The 24,020-nt window shown below is 40.0% G+C and overlaps 1 protein-coding gene across 3 annotated transcripts in view; it reads right to left on the bottom strand.

The window, feature by feature from the left end:
* Positions 1-2,451: 2,451 nt before the first annotated feature.
* Positions 2,452-24,020, bottom strand: part of phf20l1 (PHD finger protein 20 like 1) — a 108,655-nt gene continuing 87,086 nt past the window's right edge. Inside the window, exons 14-20 of one of the 3 annotated variants that reach the window (XM_080005035.1) lie at positions 12,454-12,623; positions 10,141-10,240; positions 9,312-9,507; positions 5,782-6,139; positions 5,400-5,476; positions 4,056-4,159; positions 2,452-3,421 (exon numbers count right to left, since the gene is read on the bottom strand). In XM_080005035.1, coding sequence (XP_079861161.1) covers positions 3,279-3,421; positions 4,056-4,159; positions 5,400-5,476; positions 5,782-6,139; positions 9,312-9,507; positions 10,141-10,240; positions 12,454-12,623 — 1,148 coding nt within the window. In that variant the 3' untranslated portion in view covers positions 2,452-3,278. The remainder of the gene's footprint in view (positions 3,422-4,055; positions 4,160-5,399; positions 5,477-5,781; positions 6,140-9,311; positions 9,508-10,140; positions 10,241-12,453; positions 12,624-24,020) is intronic. The other 2 variants (XM_080005037.1, XM_080005036.1) reach the window with 2 other exon arrangements.

Below are 24,020 nucleotides of genomic sequence, written 5' to 3'. Positions count from 1 at the left end.
AATTGTGTCATCACTTAGTTATTGGCAAATATAGCAATTTTAAATATCTCAGTGATTCGTACTTCACGTATAACAGTATAAAAAATGTTCTTTATTAAGTCATTGTAATTTGCCTTTTTTTTCTTACCATTTCACACCATTTGTCAATTCCCACTGACTCGGTCTTCACTGCCATTGACAAGCTCAACCAGAAGCAGTACTCTCGTGACTTATCATTCAGACGAAATAGTGTGGAATTTACTTTTAATGGGTAAGAGTCTCTGCTTTTGTTTTTCAGCCCTTTCATTATATTCACATTTGGAGTCTATTTATTAACCTAGTTGGGTTAGTTCATGAGTTAAGCATTTGTTGTTTATATTTCACATAATTCAATCATTTAATTTTCTCAACTTCCTCCAGCACTTCCATGGGATTTCAATTCTTTCGAGTTCACAGGACATTTCAATGAAAATGATGTTTAATATATTAAAAAGCTTAATAGACAAGATATCACACTCTCATGCTCCCGGGTGCTTTTTACAGCCCTTGAAACGGCAGAAAGGTAGACAGTTCCAGACCTCCAGTTCCCAGACACATAGAACTATCTGATCAACCTTCCCTCATCCTCCTCCGCTGATTATTTGACAGCATATAAAAGCCTTGAAGCTTACACATGGACAATGTCCGGATTTGTTATGAATATTCAGCTGTGGGCTACAGACCAAGTTTGCGTGTTCTCAATAGCTTGACAAGAAAGCTATTGCATTTTGAAATTGTAAATGACAGAAGATTTAATTTTAAATCGAAAGCCTGCACAACATGTAGATTAGGTCCTAGAAGCTTAAACACCTCGCTTGAGTGAGTGATGTCACATGACAAAAAGAGCTATTGAACTTTGACATTTTAAAATGTTAACATCAAAATCTTGGGTCTTGAAGTTTGAAGATGAAAGGTATGCAGCATGTAGATTAATTCTCAGTCACATAAAGCCAAGAACTTTGATTGGGTTTTAGATAACCATTTGAATTTTAGATAACCAAAAAATCTTGGAGCTTATATTTGAAAACAAAAGGCTGTGCAACATAGTAGTTTGAGTGATCTTGGTTACATAACATAAAGACCTATTGCACTGTGAAATTGAAAATATTTTAATGGTACTTTTATTTTCAAAATGAATGGCAGAGCATGTAGATTCATTTATAGAAGCATATTTTAAGTCACACGACAAAAAAGCTATTGAACTTTCACATAATTTTATTTTATGAAAGTTTCGGATCATTATTAATTTCATTTATTTATTATTTTGAAAATGAAAGTCTGTGCAACATCAACATGTTGCACTACATTTCAATCATAAACATTCACTTTGACGATCAAACAAGGTCTGTAGGTCCCTGAGAGACTCATCAACCTAGTTTGATTGTTTGAGTCACAGGACAAAAAAATATAGAAGATATAAATCAGTAAATATAAATCATTAAAATATATTATGGAACTTTTACTTTCAAAGTGAAAAGCTGTCTGTAGCTGTACTTGTACATTTTAAAACAAAGTATATGTGACATGAACCCATTCATATTCAAACCTTGGATATGTGATTGTTGTTTAAAATGCATTAGTATTATATGTACAGTACTTTTGCATTTTGGGTAAAGTCGGGTCATGTCATTTGTAGACGGTTCCGAATACGGCACTGAAACAGCGACCTACTCTGTCATTGCTGCTGCTACCATATCGGCTACCTACCATATCGAGTTCCTTCCCGCTGCATGGATGTGCTAGGACATAAGACTGACCTTATACACCAGAACCAATTGGGATAAGTCCGGTGGACACCACACACACGCATTCCTCTCCTTTCCTCCCTCATTTGCTGCCATAACTATGACAGGAAGAGGCCACGTGTCCAATTGCTGTTCCAGTTTTCCTGAACCTGATTAACAGTTTTTCAATATATGTTGTTGTCCGATGTTTATGTTTTCCGTCAACATGTTTAGTTCTATGTGTAATTGTCTCACCGGTGGTGAATCTCCCCCTCTTGGAGTAGTGATCAGTTGTTTATAGACCCAAAAAGGGGGGTTGGTGGTGGCTCTCCATAACCAAAAACTGTGCTCTTGTCATTCTACAGGTCATCCACAGGACAGAGTTATTGCAGCAGTTGTTGATGATTTAAGAACTAATAAAAAGTGGCATTGCAGGTTGAGAACTTGAACTCCACTTGTGGACTAACTCTGTCCTAGATGCAATGGCACAAATACTCTGTGTTGTATGCACAGCATGCTAACAGCACAGGTTAAAAAAAAAAAAATGTATTGCCACATCCCAAAGAGTATACAACCATGTGTGTTGAACATCCCTTTATTTCATTGATAATTTTCCTGAATAAATTAAACTAAATTTTTGTGTGTGCGGGGGAGTCCTCATATGCACAATGGTGAACAAAGACATCTTACAAACAAGAATTTACCCAAGAATCATTTTATTGGTTTAATAGAACTGTAAGAAATTGCATAAGAATGACAGTGTACAATAACTTATTTAATAACATCTTGTTCTAAATTGTATGAAGGGAATTGCATAAAAAATACTTTGAAACTGAAATAAAGCTGTGAACGAATCCTTAATCTCTCTGGTGACAAGCTTGAAATTGCGTAACTCACTAAAATAACTTAATTGATTGCGCTCCAACTAGACGTTCTTTGATCATTCTCCAGGATGTTTGGATTGCATTTTTTTTTTCAGAAGAGTGTAGATACATTTTATGAACAGAGCAACCATCAACAGTGTGCTCATGTATTTGTTGCATTTGACACAGTGCACAGCAGGAGCATAAACAGTGGAAAACACTTGGCATGAAAACAGGGAAGATGAACTGCATTTTCCAAGATAAAATATTTGCTTCACACACACTTGAACCTAACTTAGCACAACAAAGGGGTATAAGTGCTTGTAAGTTTTCCCAAATTTGTTCTCAATCAAATCAGAATACGATGCGACATGTTTATGATGCAACGATTTAGTAGTATGTCTTAAAAACAAGTGTTTATTCTAAGCTTAAACTCAAAATGCAATAATATAACGCCAGAGTTCATACAATTTTTTTCGGGTTGGGCTGATGGACAAATGTTGGCCTAGGCCATTTTCACTTTCCAAACAAATGCATATGGTATTAGTTAAAAGCCAAGACGTAATCTGTCAGAAGATAAGAGTATATCTCAAAAGTATATCTTCCAGCAAAGTTGGAGGGATTTACTCTCTGAGGCCATTAAGAGATAATAAGAGCCAAAATGACTGGTGTGTCAGACAAAAGAGAGGGTGCTGATATATTGCAACTTGTTGAGGTCAGACAATAACTGTTTGATTGACAGTTTCAGGTGTGGTAGGTGGGCAGACGGATTTGGGGGTTTGAAGTCCTCTGCGAATTCCAGCCAAGATTCTAAAACTGTAAAGAGAACACCGAAACAAACAGTGACACATTGGTCTGTGTATATCTTGGCAAATCATTTTGTTTTCGTTTTGTCGTTCAAAACCCATTAACCAACTCCAGAATGGCATTGGTTAACAATATTTAAATATAATTAAATAATTCTAGACATTTTAAGTATCAGGTTTATTTAAGTAATGCGCGCACAACACACGCTTGCTTAACAAACCTGGCTCAATATGCCAAGTCCCTTGTTATTAGCCAAAAACTGAAGTTTTGTCATTCTCACAACTGTCAGTCCCAACTATTTTTTAATGATATGTAATGATGTGTTGGGAATTACATTTTCATATAACTGTTAAAAGTGACAAAATATTGAATATTGGTATTTCAAGAGTACCTGTAAAATCACCCTCTTCAATTCCAATGTCTTCATGTTCGAATATGGTATTACTCACATTTATGCTTCAAGTAGTTTTGTGTGTGTGTTTTGTATGCGTTGATGGTTAAATAGTTTATTATAATGTCGGATTGATATGGGTTCATAGAGTGTTAGCAAAAGTACATATTTCACAGAAGTAAAAAATAAAAAATAAAAAAAGTATTTGAAAAGAAAATAACTGGATTCACAAGAGAACTCCCATCATCTTACCATCCACTTCCTTTTCGATAAGGTCCATCCTGGAGGTCAACTGGTTCTGGACATCCTCAATGTGGGTCAGCAGATTCATCCGCCACTGCACATGGGCCCTGGTTCTATGTGAAGGCCAGTTTGATTTGAAAAGCACAACATTTGCCATGTACACTCGCAGGCACATTTTGGCTGTTGAAACATGTTCGTAAATATCAGTTGTGTTTTACTCTTCCTTTGTTATTCGATTCATGCCATACTAAAGTGTGATGTGGGTCAGGGTTGCCAGATGTACGATAATTATTGTATTTGTATGATGGTTGTAACCAACCAACACCATACAACCAATATTTAAGTCTAAGATAGTTTCGCCACAATGAAACCTTGTTTGTGATTTGTTTGAGAGCAATGGTGAATTTGCTTCCCAGTGCCAGGTACAAGATCAGTGAATTACCCTATACCTTACGTTAGAATGCAGCAGAGTACCTGATCCTGGATCTAGAGTAAACCCACCAATCAATGGAATTACTACACCCAATCACAGTTGGTGTGGATTGTGACGCTGGTGTGGATTGTGATTGATTGCACAATGCCATGGGACGGTTCCTATTGCAAATGCATGTGTATTGGGAGTAGTGTATAGCCTTGTAACAGGGCTTAATGAAATAGTTTTGCCATTCAATGTAGTATCCTGCATGCAGTACTCAGTATATACAATAGTTCTTGCTAAAATACATCTATATTTTCCATATGGCAACACTTAGTTGGTTCCATCCATCCCACCTAACCAAATAACTACATTGCAAGATAATGAACTATCCTATTGCCTTGACCCAACCCAAGGGTTTCAAATAACAGTTTCAAGTTTCAAATAACACTGGTTATATTTTAGTTCTGTGCACTGTAAGCTTAAACATTTCGGCAATTCAAATAACTTCAAGCAGGAATATCTTAAGTCAAATAAACAAATGCTTAATTATGTGTATTAATTAAGCATTAAAATAGCTGCATAACCTTGAATTATCTCTGTACCCAACACAAGCAATGGCTCTGTGATTATCTTTTGCAGAGTTCCACTGCCTTTAAAAAAAACAAAAAACACTGCAAATAAACAATGACCTCAATTACAAAGTACATAAAATTACACTACATTATGTGTTTTTTCATACGCGAGTTGAAGGTTTGGCCTGTGGATTTAAAAATCAATATTGTATATTGTTTATTTTATAGGTGGAATAAAGAGACGATAGTAACGGCGGACCAGACCATGTAAACCCAGTGATCAGAAAATTTGAAACCAATCCTCCTTTTTCTTGCAGTATGCCTGGGTGAAAGACACAGCAGGAGACACTTAGAGGGCCGTACCTGGTTTTAGTCTGGAGTCCTGCCAGAGCCAAGCTGCCCAAATCTTGAGGACAAGAGAAGAGCACAGCAGGCTGTTCCTGAGAGACACAATTCCATTGGAAGACCCGCACACAGGCCACATACCACACAGACAGACAAGCATGCAGTTATTAGGATGATTTTGGACAATTCAGTATTCACCCCAACCTCTGTAACGGTTATTCTTTCCATTGGACTCTGCTTGGTATAGTACAGGGTAACGGTCCAAAAAAATGATATACAGTACAAAACTGGATTTTTTTTTCCAGTTTTGTACTTTTTTTCATGCTTTTTCAAAAGCATTTCAACATGGATCGAGGCATCTCTGTTTTTTTCGACATTGCCACAGAATATAACAAGTTACCTTGCTTTGTTGTGCACCGCAACGTGCAGTGTCCGAGGCTGAAAGAGTTTGCAAATTGGTGGTGGAAGCGAGGTCTAGACAGGGCCGCTCAGAGTTATGAGCAGGATCACTGCTTTGGGGAGGGTCAACTGGTTTCTGGTAGCTGTGTTCGGTGGTGATGTAGGTGTCGGGGAAGCTCGGGTTATAAAGGGAGATGGTGTAAAGACAGGGTCTGGAGCTGTGTCGTGGGGATGGGTGGCTAGGGTAAGGGGCGTGATTCAATAGGGTGAGGCAGTCCGGCAGGCCTCCCATGGGTTGATGTTCATCCGAATTGACCCATGAACGCGCCCAAAGTTGAAGGCTGGGGCTTTGATGGTCCCTGATCGAGAAAAACAAACACAAAAGAAAAAAAACAGAACAGAAACAAAACTTTATTGCCTCATTGAAGGAAAAATTACTTTATAGCTCAAGGTAAATTTTATATTGTATATATATTTGGGCTGAAACTACTATTTTCTTTATTACTAATTAATCATACAATCTCTCTTTTTTAATCAAGTCCAAGACTTATAATTACCAATATTTAAAAATACCACCACCAACTTAATCAAAAAAATATGTGAATCGTTTATTCACTAAATAGTATACTTCAAATCAAATAAGTGTTGTATGAGATAGGTCAGTTCCAAATAACAGTTCTAAATAGCTGAGTTTACAGTGTTAATGTTGGTTGTAAGTTGTAAAGTAGAGTAATTACGAAATTTGGTTGAAGTTTCATCCAAATCGATCCACATACGGAACAGAAATTAGTGAAACAAGAAAGTGAACAGCATTGTTTGTTGATGTTTACCTTTGTTAGTGGATCATGGATAGACAATTTATTTGGATCTCTAAAATCGTGTTAAGTTTAAATTCCGAAAATCGAATAACATTTCTAAATTGACCATGTCGTACTGCTTCCAATATGATAGATCAAAGATGACTCAAGAATGACTTATGTGGTCATTTAATTTGGCTTTGAAGCTTTCCTTAATCCTCATCGGTTCCGGTCCATTATCATCATTAACCAGGAGGTAAACAAAACAGCGCAAAAAAAACAGTGCTGCGACATTTAAAATTTATCGAAAATTAATGCGTTAATGCATCCAGCCCTACTATATATATATATATATATATATATATATATATATATATATATATATATATATATATATATATATATATATATATATATACACACACACACACACACAAACAATCAGCCACAACATTAAAACCACTGACATATGAAGTGAATAACATTGACCATTTCGTTCCAGTGGCACTTGTCAAGGAGTGGGGTATATCAGGTAGCAAGTGAACAGTCAGTGAAATGACTGTGTGTGTGTGTGTGTGTGTGGGGGGGGCGCGTGCCAAGATGGCCGAGTGAGCACACACTTTCTACCAAGCTCTGCAATTTTAAGTTTTGAAAACATTTAAAACTTTCTGAAGGTTCCAGAACTAAGGTAGACTAAGCTAATGTTGCTAAGGCTGGTAATGTACTAATAGACTGCTGTCACGATTATACCACCGCCTCAGTGACTCTTCCTTCAGTAGAAGACAAAATGGATGAGTTTCCATCACTGCTTATCACTCCAAGTAAACCCACAGCTCCGAAGAAGGTGATGTACACACACAGCAGTGTGTGTACATCACTCATTTGTGACATTTGCCTCTTTCTGCATTAATAAATACAAGATCTGACGACATTAAGAGCATGGTCAGTTCAAATGCACTGAAAAATTGAGGGATTAAAAAAGACAGTTGATTTTGCGTGTGTAGATATTAAGGATATGAAATGGAAAGTGTGTATGCCTGAGAAAAGAGTCGTCAGGGAGGAGAGACGAGTGGACACATGTCAGCAAACGTTCTCTGACTTGGAAAGATACTCCAAAAGGTGGAACCTAATGCTTTATGGCATTGAAGAATCGGAGAAGGAAGATGTATGGTGAAAGGCTACCGGGAACTGTCAAGCTGTCCTGCCAGAGCAGAACGGGCTTGCTGACACCATCGACACAGTGCACCGTCTCGGTGCCAAGTGGCAAAACGACACCAAGCCCAGAGGGGTTATTCTCCAGTTCACCGCTCGAGTCTGCGGAGATGCTGTATGGAAAGCTGCAAAAACATCCCCCTTACTGCAGGACAACACCCAAAGATTTGCAGAAGATCCTTCAAAAGAGGCCAGGGAACGTTAGGAACAAGCTGTAGCCGTTGAGAGAAGGCTCGAAAGGAGGGCAAAGCAGTTTACTTTGATGGAGGTCATGGATTTATCGTTTATTTAACAGTTCCGAAGTCCCTCCCCTCTCTTATGACATTCTCATTCACTGAGTAATACAAATGGTGAAATAAGTTGGTTGGATTAGTTTTTTAAATTTTAATTGTTTTATAACCTATATTTTGGTTTTAGGTTTGAAAAATGATCTGCATTCCATAAGCAGGTCCTTCTAGCCTGGTCCTTGATATATAAGCACAACTTCTCACCACACAAGTATCTTATTTGGAATAATAGACATTTTGTTTAAGAAGAAATCACTTTTCTTTGAGAGATGGGTACAGAATTACATTCTGCGGGTTAGTCAATTGTTCAATGGGAGGGGCTACTGTTGACTTACAGAGAATTCTTATCTACGCATGGATCGGGTTTGTTGTTCCAGCACATCCCACAGATGCTCAATCGGATCGAACCCTAACCCGGCCATCAACATGATGTAGAAGAAAAGGTGATTCATCAGACCATGCCACCTTCTCCATTGCTCCATGGTCAAATTCTGACGCTCATGATGCCCATTGTAGGCGGTTTTGGCGGTGGACAGGGCAGCATGGGCACTCTGTCCGGTCTGCGGCTACGCAGCCCCATACGCAGCAAACTGTGATGCACTGTGTTTTCTGACACCTTTCTATCATAGCCAGCATTAACTTTTCAATTTGTGCTATAGTAACAGCAATTTGTGCTATAGCAGCTCTTCTTTGGGATTGGACCAGAGGGGCTAAACTTCGCTCCCCACACACATCAATGAGCCCATGGGCGTGCAAGACCCTGTCACCGGTTTTATTTCCTTGGACCACTTTTGGTAGGTATTAACCATTGCATACGGGGAAGACCTGCCATTTTGGAGATGCTCTGATCCAGTCCCCTAGCCATCACAATTTGGCCCTTGCCAAAGTCGCTCCAATCCCTACACTTGCCCATTTTTCCTGATTACAACACATCAACTTCAAGAACTGACTGTTCACTTGCTGCCTGATATATTCCACCCCTTGATATTCCCCCCGTGCCATCCATTGTAACAAGATGAGCAATGTTATTTACTTCACCTGTCTAAAACCTGTGGTTTTAATGTAGTGGCTGATCAGTTTACACACACACACACACACACACACACACACACGCACACAAACACACACACATTTTCACAATTATCTAGAAAAAAAATCTAGTTTGTTAATTTAGCAGTTCTGTTCAATTTAAGCAAGTTTGTATGTGTAAGCATCAGTAACCAAATGTGCCTTACTGAAGTATATCCATCTTTAGTCTTAGTCCATGCAGGATGTGCTTGAGACTTAACAGGTCTGCCAAAAGCTGGTGGGTGGAGATGATTTGCTGGCTGTTCTGCCTTGAATAATTCTCAGCTAGGATGGACAAACCAAACATATGACCTTTGACTAACCAATCACGGTTGTGCCGATACTTGGCTCTCCACCTCTGACCTATTGAGTAATCAGAAATGGACAAACAAAACATATCACATCAATCAACAGACATTTATTTTCCATCTATTCTGGGTTCATTGTTTTCATCGTCAGGCAGCCTCATATTCATATATAGCTACAGAGTTTATTTTACATGTGAAACAGATTCTCTCTTCTCCTCCAACTATCCTGCAAATCCACCAAGGATATCCAAACGTAATGAGTATTAGTTTGTTGACTATGACTCCGAGGGCTATTTCTCTCAACAAAAGCTAGACATAGAAAGCGTCTGGGAGATGTCCAAGTTGAAGTTGGTGAGTGGCGTGGCAGATTGGACATTTTGTTGCCTGTTTTTGACCGTTTATGACCAAATAGATGATTCAAAACCTCCACAGACTTACAATCGGCAACTTTTCATTCAGTGTTTGAGGATAAAGGCAACTCGTAAGATTAGCATATCATTTGTCTGTGGTAGATTGTGCATGAGTTTAAAATTCCATATTTGAGTCAATGGCCTCTGTTGGACAATTTGGAAACTTACTAGCTGAAGAGAAGTATCCAATGAGCGGCTTGGCCTTTCATTATCAATTTATTATCAAGTCAACCTACCTGCACAGGGAGATGGGGGATGGTGGAACCGTGGAGGTTTACCTGGGGGAGCTTGACAGATGTGGCAGGTATACTGGTCGGGGATATTGTCTTCCAGGAGGCCCATACACTGACTGTGCTGCCAACACATACACTCCTCACACTGTCCATACACATACAAAAATAAACACAAGACAGAGACAAGGGAAGTGAAAATGAGGGTTGACACTGCAACTCCATCACAGTAGAACCGGATTCATGTGAACATCACCTATCAGAACTTAGTCCAACCAGTTGTTTTCCTCCACCAATTCCTACAAGCTACATCAGTTGTGGGCTTCAAGGCACAACATAATATGTCTGGTGTTGTTTGGGTTTGGTTAACTGGATATTTCACTTTCCTGAAGCCCCGATTCCAAGCTTATTCCATTGCTAGAAGTTGAATAGCACACTTAGAAAATCAGAGAAATTAGAATGTTTCGCAACAGAAGCACCCTCCCTAATATGTGTGATTTGACATTCATGAATGACTGCCTGGCTATAGGGTTAACCCAGAGGTGTTGTATGCAGCCTATACGCTTTCCTTTCCACCACTTACAAACATGAGCATACAACACCTTTGTCTTAAACGGGTAAGGAATCGAGACCAATGTATTCAAATTTTCAGTTGAAAACCATCTCCTTAATTGGATGCGGGAGTCAATAAATCTTGCATCCAAGGAACCCAACCATCCACTTATACAATTTAATTTTATTCACATAATAAACACAACATTAAGGATAATTATGAAAAAAAGAAAATGACAATAGTTCTTAAGTAGTTCAAAAATAGTAGTTCACAATAGTTCAAAAGTATCATTTTTCTGTTTGTGGGATCTTTTAAATTTCCTCCTTGGGATCAATTAAGTATTACTTATTGTACAATAAGTTCAAGTTCAAGTTCAAGAGATTATTTGTCACATACATATACATACGGTCATACATATATGCAGTGAAATGTCATGACACCTGGTGATTACGCACAATAAGCTCTATAAGCTCTAAAAATACTAAAACATACCAAAATGTGCGTAATCGACACAAGGTGCTCACGCAGGCAGCCGCAAGGGGAGGCGCCACAATCGTGATTCTGGGTTCTATAAGTTGTATTGCAAGTTGAGAAGTTGAACTGCAGATTAACTCTTTCCTAGATGCAATGGCATACAAATACTCTGTGTTGCATGCTGACAACACAGGTTAAAAGAAATAAATAAGAATTATAATATTAATAACAATATTTTTATTATTAATAGTAGTAGTAGTAGTAGTAGTAGTATTATTGTTAATAATAACAATAATAATAATAATAATAATAATAATAATAATAATATTAATAATCATTGTTATTATTATTATTAGGGTTTAGCCCGAAGGGGTGGAAGCCTTATTGCTTTTGTTAATAAAAAACTGAGGTCAGTGGTAAGTGGAGCTCATGGCCGCACTCAGACAAGCTGAATAAAATTTGTATTCGGGGCAGTTCCAACATGGTGTTGCTCGAGTTTATCCAGAGGGGCGGTTCAGCATTGTGGAAGAGGTTTGTCATCAACAATCGCCAACACCAAGATGGCACAGATGGTGTGAACAGATCACGTGTCAGATATACTCGCAACTGGACTTTAACTAAAGGAATAAAAGATACAAATTCTTAAACACATAAAAGTAAACGTTTTATTTTATTACTATTAACCTTTATTATATTTGAAAAAAAAAAAGTATTACCAGAAGACAATTGGATTAAACGGAACAAATGAACTTCTGCAGTCACAAAACACACTGAAACAGAGAGCCAAAGCAAGGTCATCATAAGACATTATAGGTTCATAATTACGTTCATTTATGAATACATTTGAACTTTTTGTAATGTAATGCTTCAAACTTTGGGGGCATTTTTTATTTTTTTATTTTTTTTTTTCCACAAAAAAGTTTACTTTAGATTACTTTAACACAAATGCAAACTTTGCTACCTGATACCTTACTTTGATACCTTCCACAAGTTGGAAAGTATCTCTCTAGCTTCTCAAGTATTTTAAAACATAATTTGACTTACAAGCTTCAAAAGGCTGCACTCAATAACCTATAATGCAGCTTCATACTCATGCATCTTTACTCGTAATTGAGTAAAGATGCATCTTTATTCAATTACATAGACTGTGCATTAAGCATGCATTATTAATATGGCATTATTTAATTTAATATGTAAATTGCCAAAATTGAGCCAAAACAGATATGTGTAATTAAAGATAAATCATTTAGTATTCTTAATTATCATGTCTTCCCGCATTGGTAAAATAACTAAGGAAACAAATTTACAGTTATATGGTCAGGGTTTTTGGTCACCTGGATCATGAAGCCGTTTTCCTCCTCCATCAGACAGATGCAGCGGACAATCTCTTCACGCTCCCGACTCATTTCCAAAGCGGGCCCATGATCCTCCAGGTCCAGCTCCTCGCTGCTGTACGGAAGAGACTCTGTCGTTGAGCCGTCTAGAGTTCCTCCTTCCGATAGATCTAGGTGAACAGTACAGATAATGAAGGTGAAGAACACTACTGCATTCAATAAAACACTGGGGGGAATGTTAAAGGCTGAGTTTATGGCTAAAACGTTGGTCAACATTGGTCCAGTCCCATGAAATCTGGAGAATATAAAGATGGCATGGTTGTATGTTCACACAGAAAATACCACTAAGAGGCAGATATGTCCAGCGCTCATCAGAGAACTACAGCAGTTCTGTGACTCTTCCTGTTTTTTTCCTTAACTACACTTTTGCCTTGAAGAGATTGGCATTCTTTGAGTGATTAAGTTGGTCTCAATCACTTTTCCTTTGGATAAGTTTACTAGACTTGTTTTGTAAGCTCAATCGTACAATGGCGCTTACTTTTCTTGCTATGAGCTTGATGCACTCCTGTGAGATCCACAAAATGTTTCATTTTCTGATGTATGAACCATATTGCTGCAAATTCAAACCAGTTCCACAACACTGAACTTGCATGTTTTCTCGACACAAACTCTTTAACTTATGTTATGTTTAGAGGGGGCACTGTTGGTTTATGGTGTGTTTTTGTTAGTCATGGGGCAGGGCGGGTTAGAAAAACGGAGTGCAATTTGAGGTTGGCTCCAGCACAATAATTTCCATTTCCCTGTAAGGGCAGATAGTAGAGAAAATTATATTGTTTATGATATAATATCATCCTATTGGACACCTCTAATATCAACTTGCCTTGATGGAGGCTCCCCACACTAGAATTGCTTCCCATCTTTCATCGCAACTGAAGACCCGTCGCTTCAGACTACACCTGGACCCCACTTGCACTGACCGGTCTACTTCATGAGAATCTCTTTCCCGTTTACTTTCTGAATTTACTTTCCTATAAAAAAAAAAAATTACATAAAATAAAAATTATGTAACTCTACTAATCATATTCATTTTTAGAGAAGGAATTACTTATTGGAAGCCGCTTTGGACAAAAGTGTCTGCTAAATGATGCAATGTAATATAACTTCTGGACTTGCAATACTATCCCAAACACATCAATACCTTAGTTACCTTAGTACCTTAGTGACCAAAAACATTAAATTCCTCCTTTGAAAAAGAAGGCTTTCCTTACTGGGTTCAGTCAGCAATTCGAATGTGTTCTGAATTTGGTTGAAGGATGGACCAAGTTCTAATATTAATCAGATTGTACAGTATATTAAGTAAAACACAGAATGTAATAATAAAGACCCCTCCACTTAAAACTGTGTTTTCTTTATGGTTACCCCCTCTGTACTCTCCTATGACTATACAAATTGTTTTAGGTATAGAATTTGTGACTAGTGCGCAGTCTTCATGTTGATAAAAGCGATGTCGCTTTCCGAAATATAACAAACAAACAAAAAAAACAAAAAACAGAAGTGGTCACAAAAAAATGCCACAAAAAGCTCACCAGTGACGGTCCACTATGCAAATTACAGAAGTGTGACCTGGTAACACGACAACCTTTAGAAAAAATAGACAAACTAGTTAACTAGCTAGCTAACTAGTTACTGGCATCGTAGTAACAGTTAATTATTTCAAATTATAAAAAACTAACCAGACATAGCAGACTGCCGCTTTTCAGAAAGTAATTCAGCGTCAGGAGTTCTATCTGCAATTACCAAAGGATTCTGTGTTCCAAAATAAATAGCTGCATTTAATCTTTTAAGATTACATTTATGTGCCCATGACCAGAGGCAGGATTTGTGTTTTTTAGTAGGCTTGGGCTGATTTACGATTAAATCGTCTATTGGCGATAGACTCCGTCATCGGCGATCGATTCCATTGATCGTGACTGACACTGACGACAGTTATTTTTAAATTTTATTAAATTTTTTAACCGCCAGGAAAAATCAGAGAATTTATTCCCTGTAAATCCAGTTTACCATGTGTACACAGACTTTTAGCGGCAGGTGCTCAAAGAAAAAGAAAAGGCAAATGGACCCCCAGCTCCTGTTCTAGGCATTTTTCCACTCTGGTCAAACGGAGCATCACAGCAGAGCTGCTGTGCGCACATTACAGTTGCCCCAAATTGTGAGGTTCATGAGGTGCTCCTCATGAATATATCTTGACTAGACAATCTGCTACCTTAATACCCATTAAAAAATAATAATAAATAAATAAATAAATAAATACATTTTTAAAAAAAATAAAAAACGCACCAGATAAGAAGGGCACCGTGGGGTCCATGGGGCAGGTGCTCGGACACCCCCTCCCCCTGCACGTACCTGCCGCTCAATATGCAAATCTTGTGATAATAATATAGAATATATATATATAACATCATAGAGAAAGATTTAGATTTATTTTGTTTCCTTAGTTTTCTTACTTGTATGGAAAATGAAAACCGTAAACCTAATTCAGAGGATTGGAACTGGATTGGAGTTTTTTTTGTTTCTCCTCCAGACAGTGGTGCGCGAGGCTCCCGTGCCTGTCTTTTTATTTTAAATCTATTTATTTTCGTTTGTTTCCTGCATGTCTGAAACAAAAACATTTAACACATGGAAAAAAAAAACAAAAAACATATATATATATATATACACTCACAAAAAGTTAGGGATATTCGGTTTTCAGGTGAAATTTCAGGATGAACCTAAAATGCCTTTACAGGTGAACTTAATTTGACCTTCTCTAAACTTTTGAATGCACATGTCCAACTGTTCAATGTTCCAGTACTTTTTGCACAACTTGCTGTTCTCTAACAAGGAGCTGAACGGCAAAATTCACAACAGGTGTTTGATCCATGAATCGATCAATACATTTCCTGGTTCAATTAGAATTGGTATTTAAACAGTCCTCTTCATCATGCTGTTCACAATTTGACATCATGAGACCAAGACGACACCTAACAATTGATCAACAGTACCTCGCCATTGTGAGGCTTCAAACAGGATGTTCTCAGAGGGAAGTGACCACTGAGCTTAGAGTGTCACAGAGTGTCATCAGCAGGTTGCAACAGAGATACAGAGACACTGGAAGAGTCACAGAAAGGCATAGAAGTGGACGTCCTTTGGCCACATCCCACACTGATGAGCGCTTCATTGTGAACAGTGCCCTGCGGAACCGGATGTTGAATGCCACTCAACTCCAGGCACATTTAAGGGAGGTGAGAGGCACCCAAGTGTCACGTCAGACCATTCGAAAACCATTTACATCAACGTGGTCTGAATGCTAGATGACCTGCAAGGGTACCTGACCACATCACTAGGCACAGCCATCATTGTCTTGCATTGGCCAGGGAGCATTTACGCTGGACGAGGCATCAGTGGGCCTCAGTGCTGTTCTCTGATGAAAGTCGATTCACGTTGAGCAGAAATGATGGCCGCCACCGATGTTGGAGATGTCAAGGAGAGCGCTATGCATCAGCCACTGTTGTCACCAGACAAGCCCACACTGCGGGCAGGTATGTCTAGTCAATATAGAACTGCCCTACACTTTGTGAAGGGTACAGTGACAAGCCCATACTACCTGAATAACATCATTAATACAGTCATTGTGCCCCTGCATGAACAACACAGGCCTCATTTCATCTTCATGGACGACAATGCTCCAGCTCATCGAGGTGGCATCATTAGGGAATGGCTGCTGGAGACTGGGGTACCTCAAATGGAGTGGCCTGCACTTTCTCCAGACCTGAATCCCATAGAAAACCTATGGGATCAGCTGAGTCGCCGTGTAGAGGCTGGTAACTCTGTACCCCAGAACCTCAATGACCTGAGGGCCGCCCTTCAAGAAGAGTGGGGGGCCATGCCTCAGCAGACAATAAGTCGACTTGTGAACAGCATGAGACGTCGTTGTCAAGCTGTAGTTGATGCTCAAGGCCACATGACAAGTTATTGAGACATTGACATTTTTTGTTGTGGTAAACCCACCACTGTTGTTGGCTTTTGTTTCAATAAATTGTTTGAGATGAGGAAATCACCATTGCATGCTTCTACTTAAATGCCCTACTTTCATGTATGATATCACTGTAGCGTGAACTTTTTACATTTTCCATAAATTTTACCCAAAAGCCAAATATCCCTTACTTTTTATGAGTAGTGTATATATATTAATATTACTTTTTCATTGTTTTTAATTCAACTCATATTAGCCTAGAACACACACCCAGTGTATGTGTTCTCGGCCAATATGAGTGGAATTTTAAAAATCGTACTCCGAAAAACACGCCACCAGACCAGGGTCTGCAGGGGTGCGAGTGATTCGGGCTCGACTTGCTTGGGGGACTCACACCCCCACACCCCGCAATTTTAACTGCAATTGCCAACAGCACATTGAGCACTGGGGTTTTCCGAGGTGGCAGGGCGCAGGTGGGTTGGTGTGGGGGTGTGGCTGGCCGGGTGGGGCCCCTGCAGGCAGGGCTTGAGTCCTGGTGGGTTGCGCTTGGTGGCTTCTGGAATGCTGTGACTTAGCGGAGCTGGGGAGAGTGCGGTCCGGGTGCCCTGCGCTGAGCACACTCGGCTATATGGATGGGCGCTCGGGGCTCGCAGCCGGGTGGGGCATCTGGTCGGCTGTGGTGGGGCGGACGTCACATTTGCGCGGAGAGCGGGTGGGCATGGGTGTCCTGCCGCCCCACCTGTGGGGCCGGCGGTTCGGGCGTGGTGTCCGTCTGTTGGCGCAGGACCGGGCTCTGGGCCAGTGGTCCGTGCCTGGTGCCTGCGAGTTCTGCGCTTGTGGCTGTGTCTTGTGCCTGCTCATGGGGGTGGGTTGTATGTGTGTGTCTCAGGGGTGCGGGCTCTAGTTGCACTCCCTGGGACTGGGTTATGCTCCTCGGGGGCTAGGCGTGGGGGTTGCTCTGTGGGCTTCCGGCTTCTCTGGTTGCTCTTCTGTGGCTGCAGGGCAGGGTGCTTCGGCTTTCCTGCGGCCATGGGGTGTCTGTACGGCTGCGGGACTCGGGTGGCTTTGGGGCCTTTTGCGCTGCTTGAGGAGCCACAACATAGTACCGACCATATACACCAGAATGCATGCACGCGCATGCACGCGCACGCACGCACGCACACACACACACACACACACACACACACACACACACACACACACACACACACACACACACACACACACACACACACACACACACACACACACACACACACACACACACACACACACACACAACCCAATGTCCTCCTGTTACATCCCTCTCCTTTTCTTCCTTATTTACTGCCATAACTATGACAGGAAGAGGCCACGTACCCAAATTGCTGTTCCAGTTTTCCTGGACTTACTTAACTCTGTATTTTCGATACATGTTGTCGTCTGATGTTTGTTTTTCTGTGTACATGTCGTTGTTTGTTTCTATGTTTTTTTTATGTAAAAAATAAATAAATAGAAATGTAAACAACTGAGTTAAGGGACTGTCCAAGTCCTTACTCCGTACTGTTCCAAAAAAATCTGTCCCCACTGTCGGGATGCACGTCTACCCGTTGCTTTCCATTGCTATGGGACATCATTTAGTAAAAACTGTATGTTTTTGTGGAAATACTTTGCTTGTAAAAAATAAATCCTGCACTTCTAGAATGGGGACACTGCATTTTCCACATTACATACGTTCTGTGCGCGCGGCAACCTAACCGTACGCACGCGGGCACCCCCGCACCCCCGATAAATTCATATATCGCCGATTGCTTGGGGGCAGCGATTGGCAATGTACGATGGAATTTGGAATTTTGCACGATCGCCCAAGCCTAGTTTGTAGTGCACAATTCAACAACAAAAACCTCAATGCAAAACGGTTTTAATTCAATCCAAAAAAATCTACACCCAATCACCCAAGGTAGACACAAATTACATGTTATGTGTGTTGCTGTTTTGCCCATGCAATGGGTCTGTGACCAGGCTCTACAGTCAGCTGCTAAACAACTTCTGTATATTGTTTTAGCACTGGACTGCTACCTGCTAAAACATGCAAAGGAATTCCACAGATAGTTACTAGTCTAACCAGGGCTTTATCCAGAGGATGAAATGACAAATTATCATTCACCGGTAACTTAAGTCACAATTCCAATCTCTCTAATTTCGAGGAACAATTAGCTCCTCTTTGATTCGGTGTCCAACGGAGGCTCAAAAGTGTTATTTCTTGCCATTGTAAATAGGGCATCCTGCTAGTTCACCGGCCGATCTGAGAAGTGTGCATGTGTAAGGAGGAGGGCGCATGGGGGAGTGTCAAAATGACCTAGTTATGAAGCCACACATTTCAAATTAAAGAAGAGCTGTTAAGGCATTTGATGTAGTTTATTGAACATTTTTGGGGTGAAAAAATTGATTTTAAAAGTTTATATTCAATGTCTGGAGAGGGTCTTCAAATTCCTTGTTGAGGGGGCTAGACATATTAGCCCGACTAGCAAACAATTTCTCATCCTTGACACTACAGACTAAGAGTGGAGAAATAGAGGAGAGTAGCTCAGGGAGCGCCATCATAAATATCCATGATCCCATGATTACCAAGCTCTGACAACCATGACCAGAACTAATGGGAGTATTTTACTGAGGTTATCAAGTGGACACCTTCTTTCACCGAATTAGGCCCACCACAATACCATCTCCACCTTGACAATAAAAATAAAAAAGTTTGGCTACCATTGCAGAGCAGTGGTAGTCTCTCCGCCTTGCATGGTCGAGAGCAAGCTAAACTGCAATTTTTCAATGCTTAGATTTTTCCTGGTGGCTCAAAAATGTAATAAAAAATTGTCTGTCAATGTGAATGATGATTGAATCATCAATCGGCCAAAGCCTAATGACGGCATGTTCTTTGAGATGGTAGAAATGTATCTCTTGATAGGAAAATGGCTTTAGTCTCTATTATGCTAGCATTAAAACTATGAGGCGCCGGTTTTGGACGACTGGGCTTTAAACATATGCACAAATCCAACGTTTTTTTCCACAAGAAAGATCCTGTTGCCACAAAAGAGTGTAGCAGTAACCATGTGAGATTGTTAACCTCATGAAAGCAGTCTAGTAAGTTTGTGTGGATGTGAGAGAATCACAAATATATCATAAAGAATCATAAATATTACTTTCATTAAAAAAAAAACATAAATATGGACTGTACTTTGTACATGGATATTATAATACCACTTGAATTATAAACCTGGATTAACTGCACAGAGACACTATAATAGCACCTTGGAGTATAAATATTAAGACTGTTGTTACTTAATAGGATTGCTGTTATATTAGGATCATTATCAACCTTATAAATAGACTTATTAAGGACTGCTTATTATCATTGTATGCCACTCTTTGACGGTTGTTATAACTGAATGCTATATTTCACTGCTGATACAAACGTATGCCACTTTTTGACTGTTGTTATAACTACTAGCCACTTTTCATTCGCACTTACACACACACACACTTTCCAGGAAGAAAAAAAAATACTCTGATCAGTCCGATCCTAAATGTGCCGCTCCACTGCTCCATTGAAACTGAACCTGTTTCTATGAAGACAGGTCTTTATATTCATACATTTTAAAAATGCCACTCAGACCCCATGGTCGGGTCCAGGGCAGGGTTTGCATTGCCACTGCCCGACCTACAACATTGCTCTGGTTGTGCTTCATCTCTCCCAGTGCCAGAACATTGGGGTGTCCTGCGCCATGTGCACTTAGCTACGTGGGTGGGCGCTCGGGCGCTCGGGTCTTGTGGCCGGGTGGGGCATCTAGCCGGGGTATGGCCCCGCCTTTGCCCGGGGCGTTGGTGGGCATGGGGTGGCTGGCAGGGTGTCGATCTGTCGGCATGGGACCTGGCTCCGGGCTTGTGGTCCCTGACTGATGACGCCTTGGGCATGTCTTATGCCTACACTTGTGGGTGGGTTGTATGTGTGTGCTTCAGAGGTGTAGGGTCTCCTCGGGCTCTCTGGGACTGGTTCTTGGGGCCGTGTGTGGGTGTTTCTCTGCGGGCTCCTGGCTTCTCTATGGGCTGGGGGGTTTTCTGTGTCTGCAGGGCATGGTGCTCTGAGCTTTCCTGTGGTCGCAGAGTGTAAACGGCTGCTGGACTAAAGGGTGGCTGCAGGGCCTTTTCCACTGCGATATAATTCCAACGTCATACACCAGAACCAATTGGGACAAGTCCCCTGGACACACGCACGCACGCGCACACACACACACACGTACACGCACACAGGCAATTATGATCAACTATTTGAATGAGGACAATAGCCTTTTGTGTGTTATGTGGATTAAAAACATTGCCTATGAGTTTTTAAGGAGCCCCCCAGAGTTTATGTAAAGAGGCTGTTCTTTCTCTACAATGTCAATTGTAGTATTAAAGAACCAGATCACATTTCATCCTCATTCAACCTTGTATGGAGATAAGGATAACCCCAGGGTAGCTTGAAAGAGCATTGTAAGGGATAGTAGGATTGTACCTGTGACCGGAGTTTCATTGTACCTGCTAAATCCCAGTTTGAGGGTAAGACCTGGGGAGACAATTGAGGGGCACAGTCTTGTGAATTACATCTGAACAATGACACACAACCTCTCTTTGGTATAAAACTCTCTTGGTCAGTAGTTGGGGTAGGCTGATCAGAACATAACTGTTTGTAGCAGCTCTAAATCTTTCTCTTTATTCTGTAGAATAAATATCTTTAATACTCTCAGTTTTGTTTTCTCGTAGCCGGCAGATTAATCTCACCAACCGCGCAGGAGAATTTCTCCAACAATCTGGAAAAGCTTTGAGTAAGCTTAAAGATTGTATCGGATCTAGAGGATCATTGAAGAAGCTTTATTAAACTCAGAAATCCCGCACCTCAGACGGACGTGTTGCCAGCTGCGTGCCGCACAGGCTAGGAAAGGGCAGTGGATATATAGGTCTGGAGGACCTTGGACGTGGCCAATATTTCATCGATCAAGAGAATCGCGGTTTTTGTTTGTTTAGTTTTAATTTTTTTTATGTTATTCAATAATAAGTCAACATTATTAAATACATATTTATTATAGATTATTCTTGATCCCTCCTAGCAAAAGTATTGAGGGCAAAAAAGCAGAATAGTACTCTCTTTTTTTCCTCCTAGCAAAAGCGTTGAGAGTAAGTGAGGAACTTCTGGTATTGTCAAAATTACATTCAATTAATTAATAAGTAAAGTAAGTTACTCTTGACCCCTCCTAGCAAAAGCGTTAAGGGCAAGAAAGCACAATAGTACTCTCTCTTTTTTCCTCCTAGCAAAAGCGTTGAGAGTAGGTGAGGAACTTTTGGGGTTGTAAAAATCAAATAAAATAAATTAATAACTAAGGTAAAAATGTTTAATAATAAATAAAGCCACCTGTCGGTGGTGCGGTGTATTGGGACACAGGTTGCCGTTCATTCCTGTTGGTCGTGCGGTGTATTGGGACACAGGTTTGTAAATAAAGACAACACTCATGTGATTTAGAAAGATATATAAATGTATTTAAAAAATAAAAAATAAAATACCATACTAATAATTATTATTATACTTTTTATTTATTGTTTTGTTTAATATTTTTTATTTTATAGATTTTATTTTGGAGGTACTGATAATACAGCTATGCGACTTACTTTGTAACTAGTTTCAGTAAGTTTTGAATAGTTAGGGAGAGGACGGAGTTAAAGGGCCCACTATGTGACTCTATCTGCAGTAATACATTTCACATGAATCCTGTGTGATCTAATTGGTGTGACTGCCTGGCCGATGCATCACTCTGGAGCACGTATGGATGAGATGAGTTCGGAGAGATTGGGGTATGTTTAGCTACCTGCCTGATAAAATTCTCGATGAAACAAGCGAATGTATAAACGCGAGATAAGTGTGGTATGTGTGCTGTACATAACATGTCAAAGTAGTTTCACACCTGAGTCCTTGGTGTAACAGTAGCATTATAATCTAAATATCTGGTAGGATTGCTGGAAAGGATACTGTAAGGTTTAAATTAAATTAAATTAATTCTTAAAGAAATGTGTCCACAGATGAGGACACAGGATTTCTCACTAAATTTGTTTTTGCTTTACTCAAAGGCATCCTGCACTGAATTATTGTAGTGGCAGATGATTCATGATTTTTTTGTTTTCTAGTTAGAATTGTAGAATGGTTACACACAGGATTTTTTCCTCTGTGCGACTGGGTTTTTTTCTTGTGCGTTGTCATAGTATAGTGTAGATAACCCTTACTGGTCTTTTACTCTCCTCTAGTCAAAAGTGAGAGGAGAGGTTTGGCCAATATGAGGTGGAGGTATCCTTGAATTCTGTCTGGGATATTTGGTTATGAGTTTATATAGTTGCATTTAGTATTAGATGTGTGTTTTCCCAGTAGATTCCAGCAAGATAGAATTTAAGGATATCTCTGCGGTATAATTGTATTGTATTCAATTTACAGTATGTCATTTTCTAATCCCTTTGCCTAAATTATATGACATTTTACTATTTTATTGTATTTTCCTTGAGGTGATGTTCCAGTAGGGACAAAATGAGGGAGTGTGAGAGAAAAATGCATATGATCAACTATTTGAATGAGGACAAAAGCCTTTTGTATGTTACGTGGGTTTAAAACATTGCCTCTGGGTTTTTAAGGAGCCCCCCAGAGTGAATGTAAAGGGACTGTTCTTTCTCTACGATGTCAATTGTAGTATTGAAGAACCAGATCACATTTCATCCTCATTCAACCTTGTATGGAGAAAAGGATAACCCCAGGGGGGCTTGAAAAAGCATTGTAAGGGATAGTAGGATTGTACCTGTGACTGGAGTTTGATTGTACCTGTCATAGTTTGAGGGTAACACCCGGGGAGACAATTGAGGGGCACAGTCTTGTAAATTACATCTGAACAATGACATACAACCTCTCTTTGGTATAAAACTCTCTTGGTCAGTAGTTGGGGTAGACTGATCAAAACATACGGTAACTGTTTGGAGCAGCTCTGAATCTTTGTCTTTATTTTGCAGAATAAATATCATTAATACTCTCAGTTTTGTTTTCTTGTGGCAGGCAGATTAAACTCACCAACCACGCAGGAGAATTTCTCCAGCACACACACACACGCACGCACGCACGCACGCACGCACGCACGCACGCACGCACGCACGCACACACACACACACACACACACACTCCACTTGTAGATTACCTCTGTCCTAGATGGCTAATGGCATACAAACACTCTTGTGTTGTATAAGGCGCGCATCGTCGGTACCGTCGGAGAGGGAGACAGGTGCGCAAAATGCGCCTCGATCGATCGCCTCCTTATTTTTTATCTAATTTGAATCTGTATCTCTTTCTTGACTGCACTTTTTTTTGCTGCTGCAAGCCCTATATTAGCCTCCAGGGATTAATGCAGTTTTATCTAAATTCATTGAAAAAAAAAGTATTTTCCATTCAGTTGCAACATCAAACATAACAACTTTTTTGTCAAATCGAAATTTTACTTATGCTGTTACTCTTCTA

The sequence above is a fragment of the Zeus faber genome, assembly GCF_960531495.2.
Source record: "Zeus faber genome assembly, chromosome: 8".
Lineage (NCBI taxonomy): Eukaryota > Metazoa > Chordata > Actinopteri > Zeiformes > Zeidae > Zeus > Zeus faber.
The sequence above is the reverse complement of the archived record's forward strand: the minus strand, read 5'-3'. Positions and strand labels throughout refer to the sequence as shown.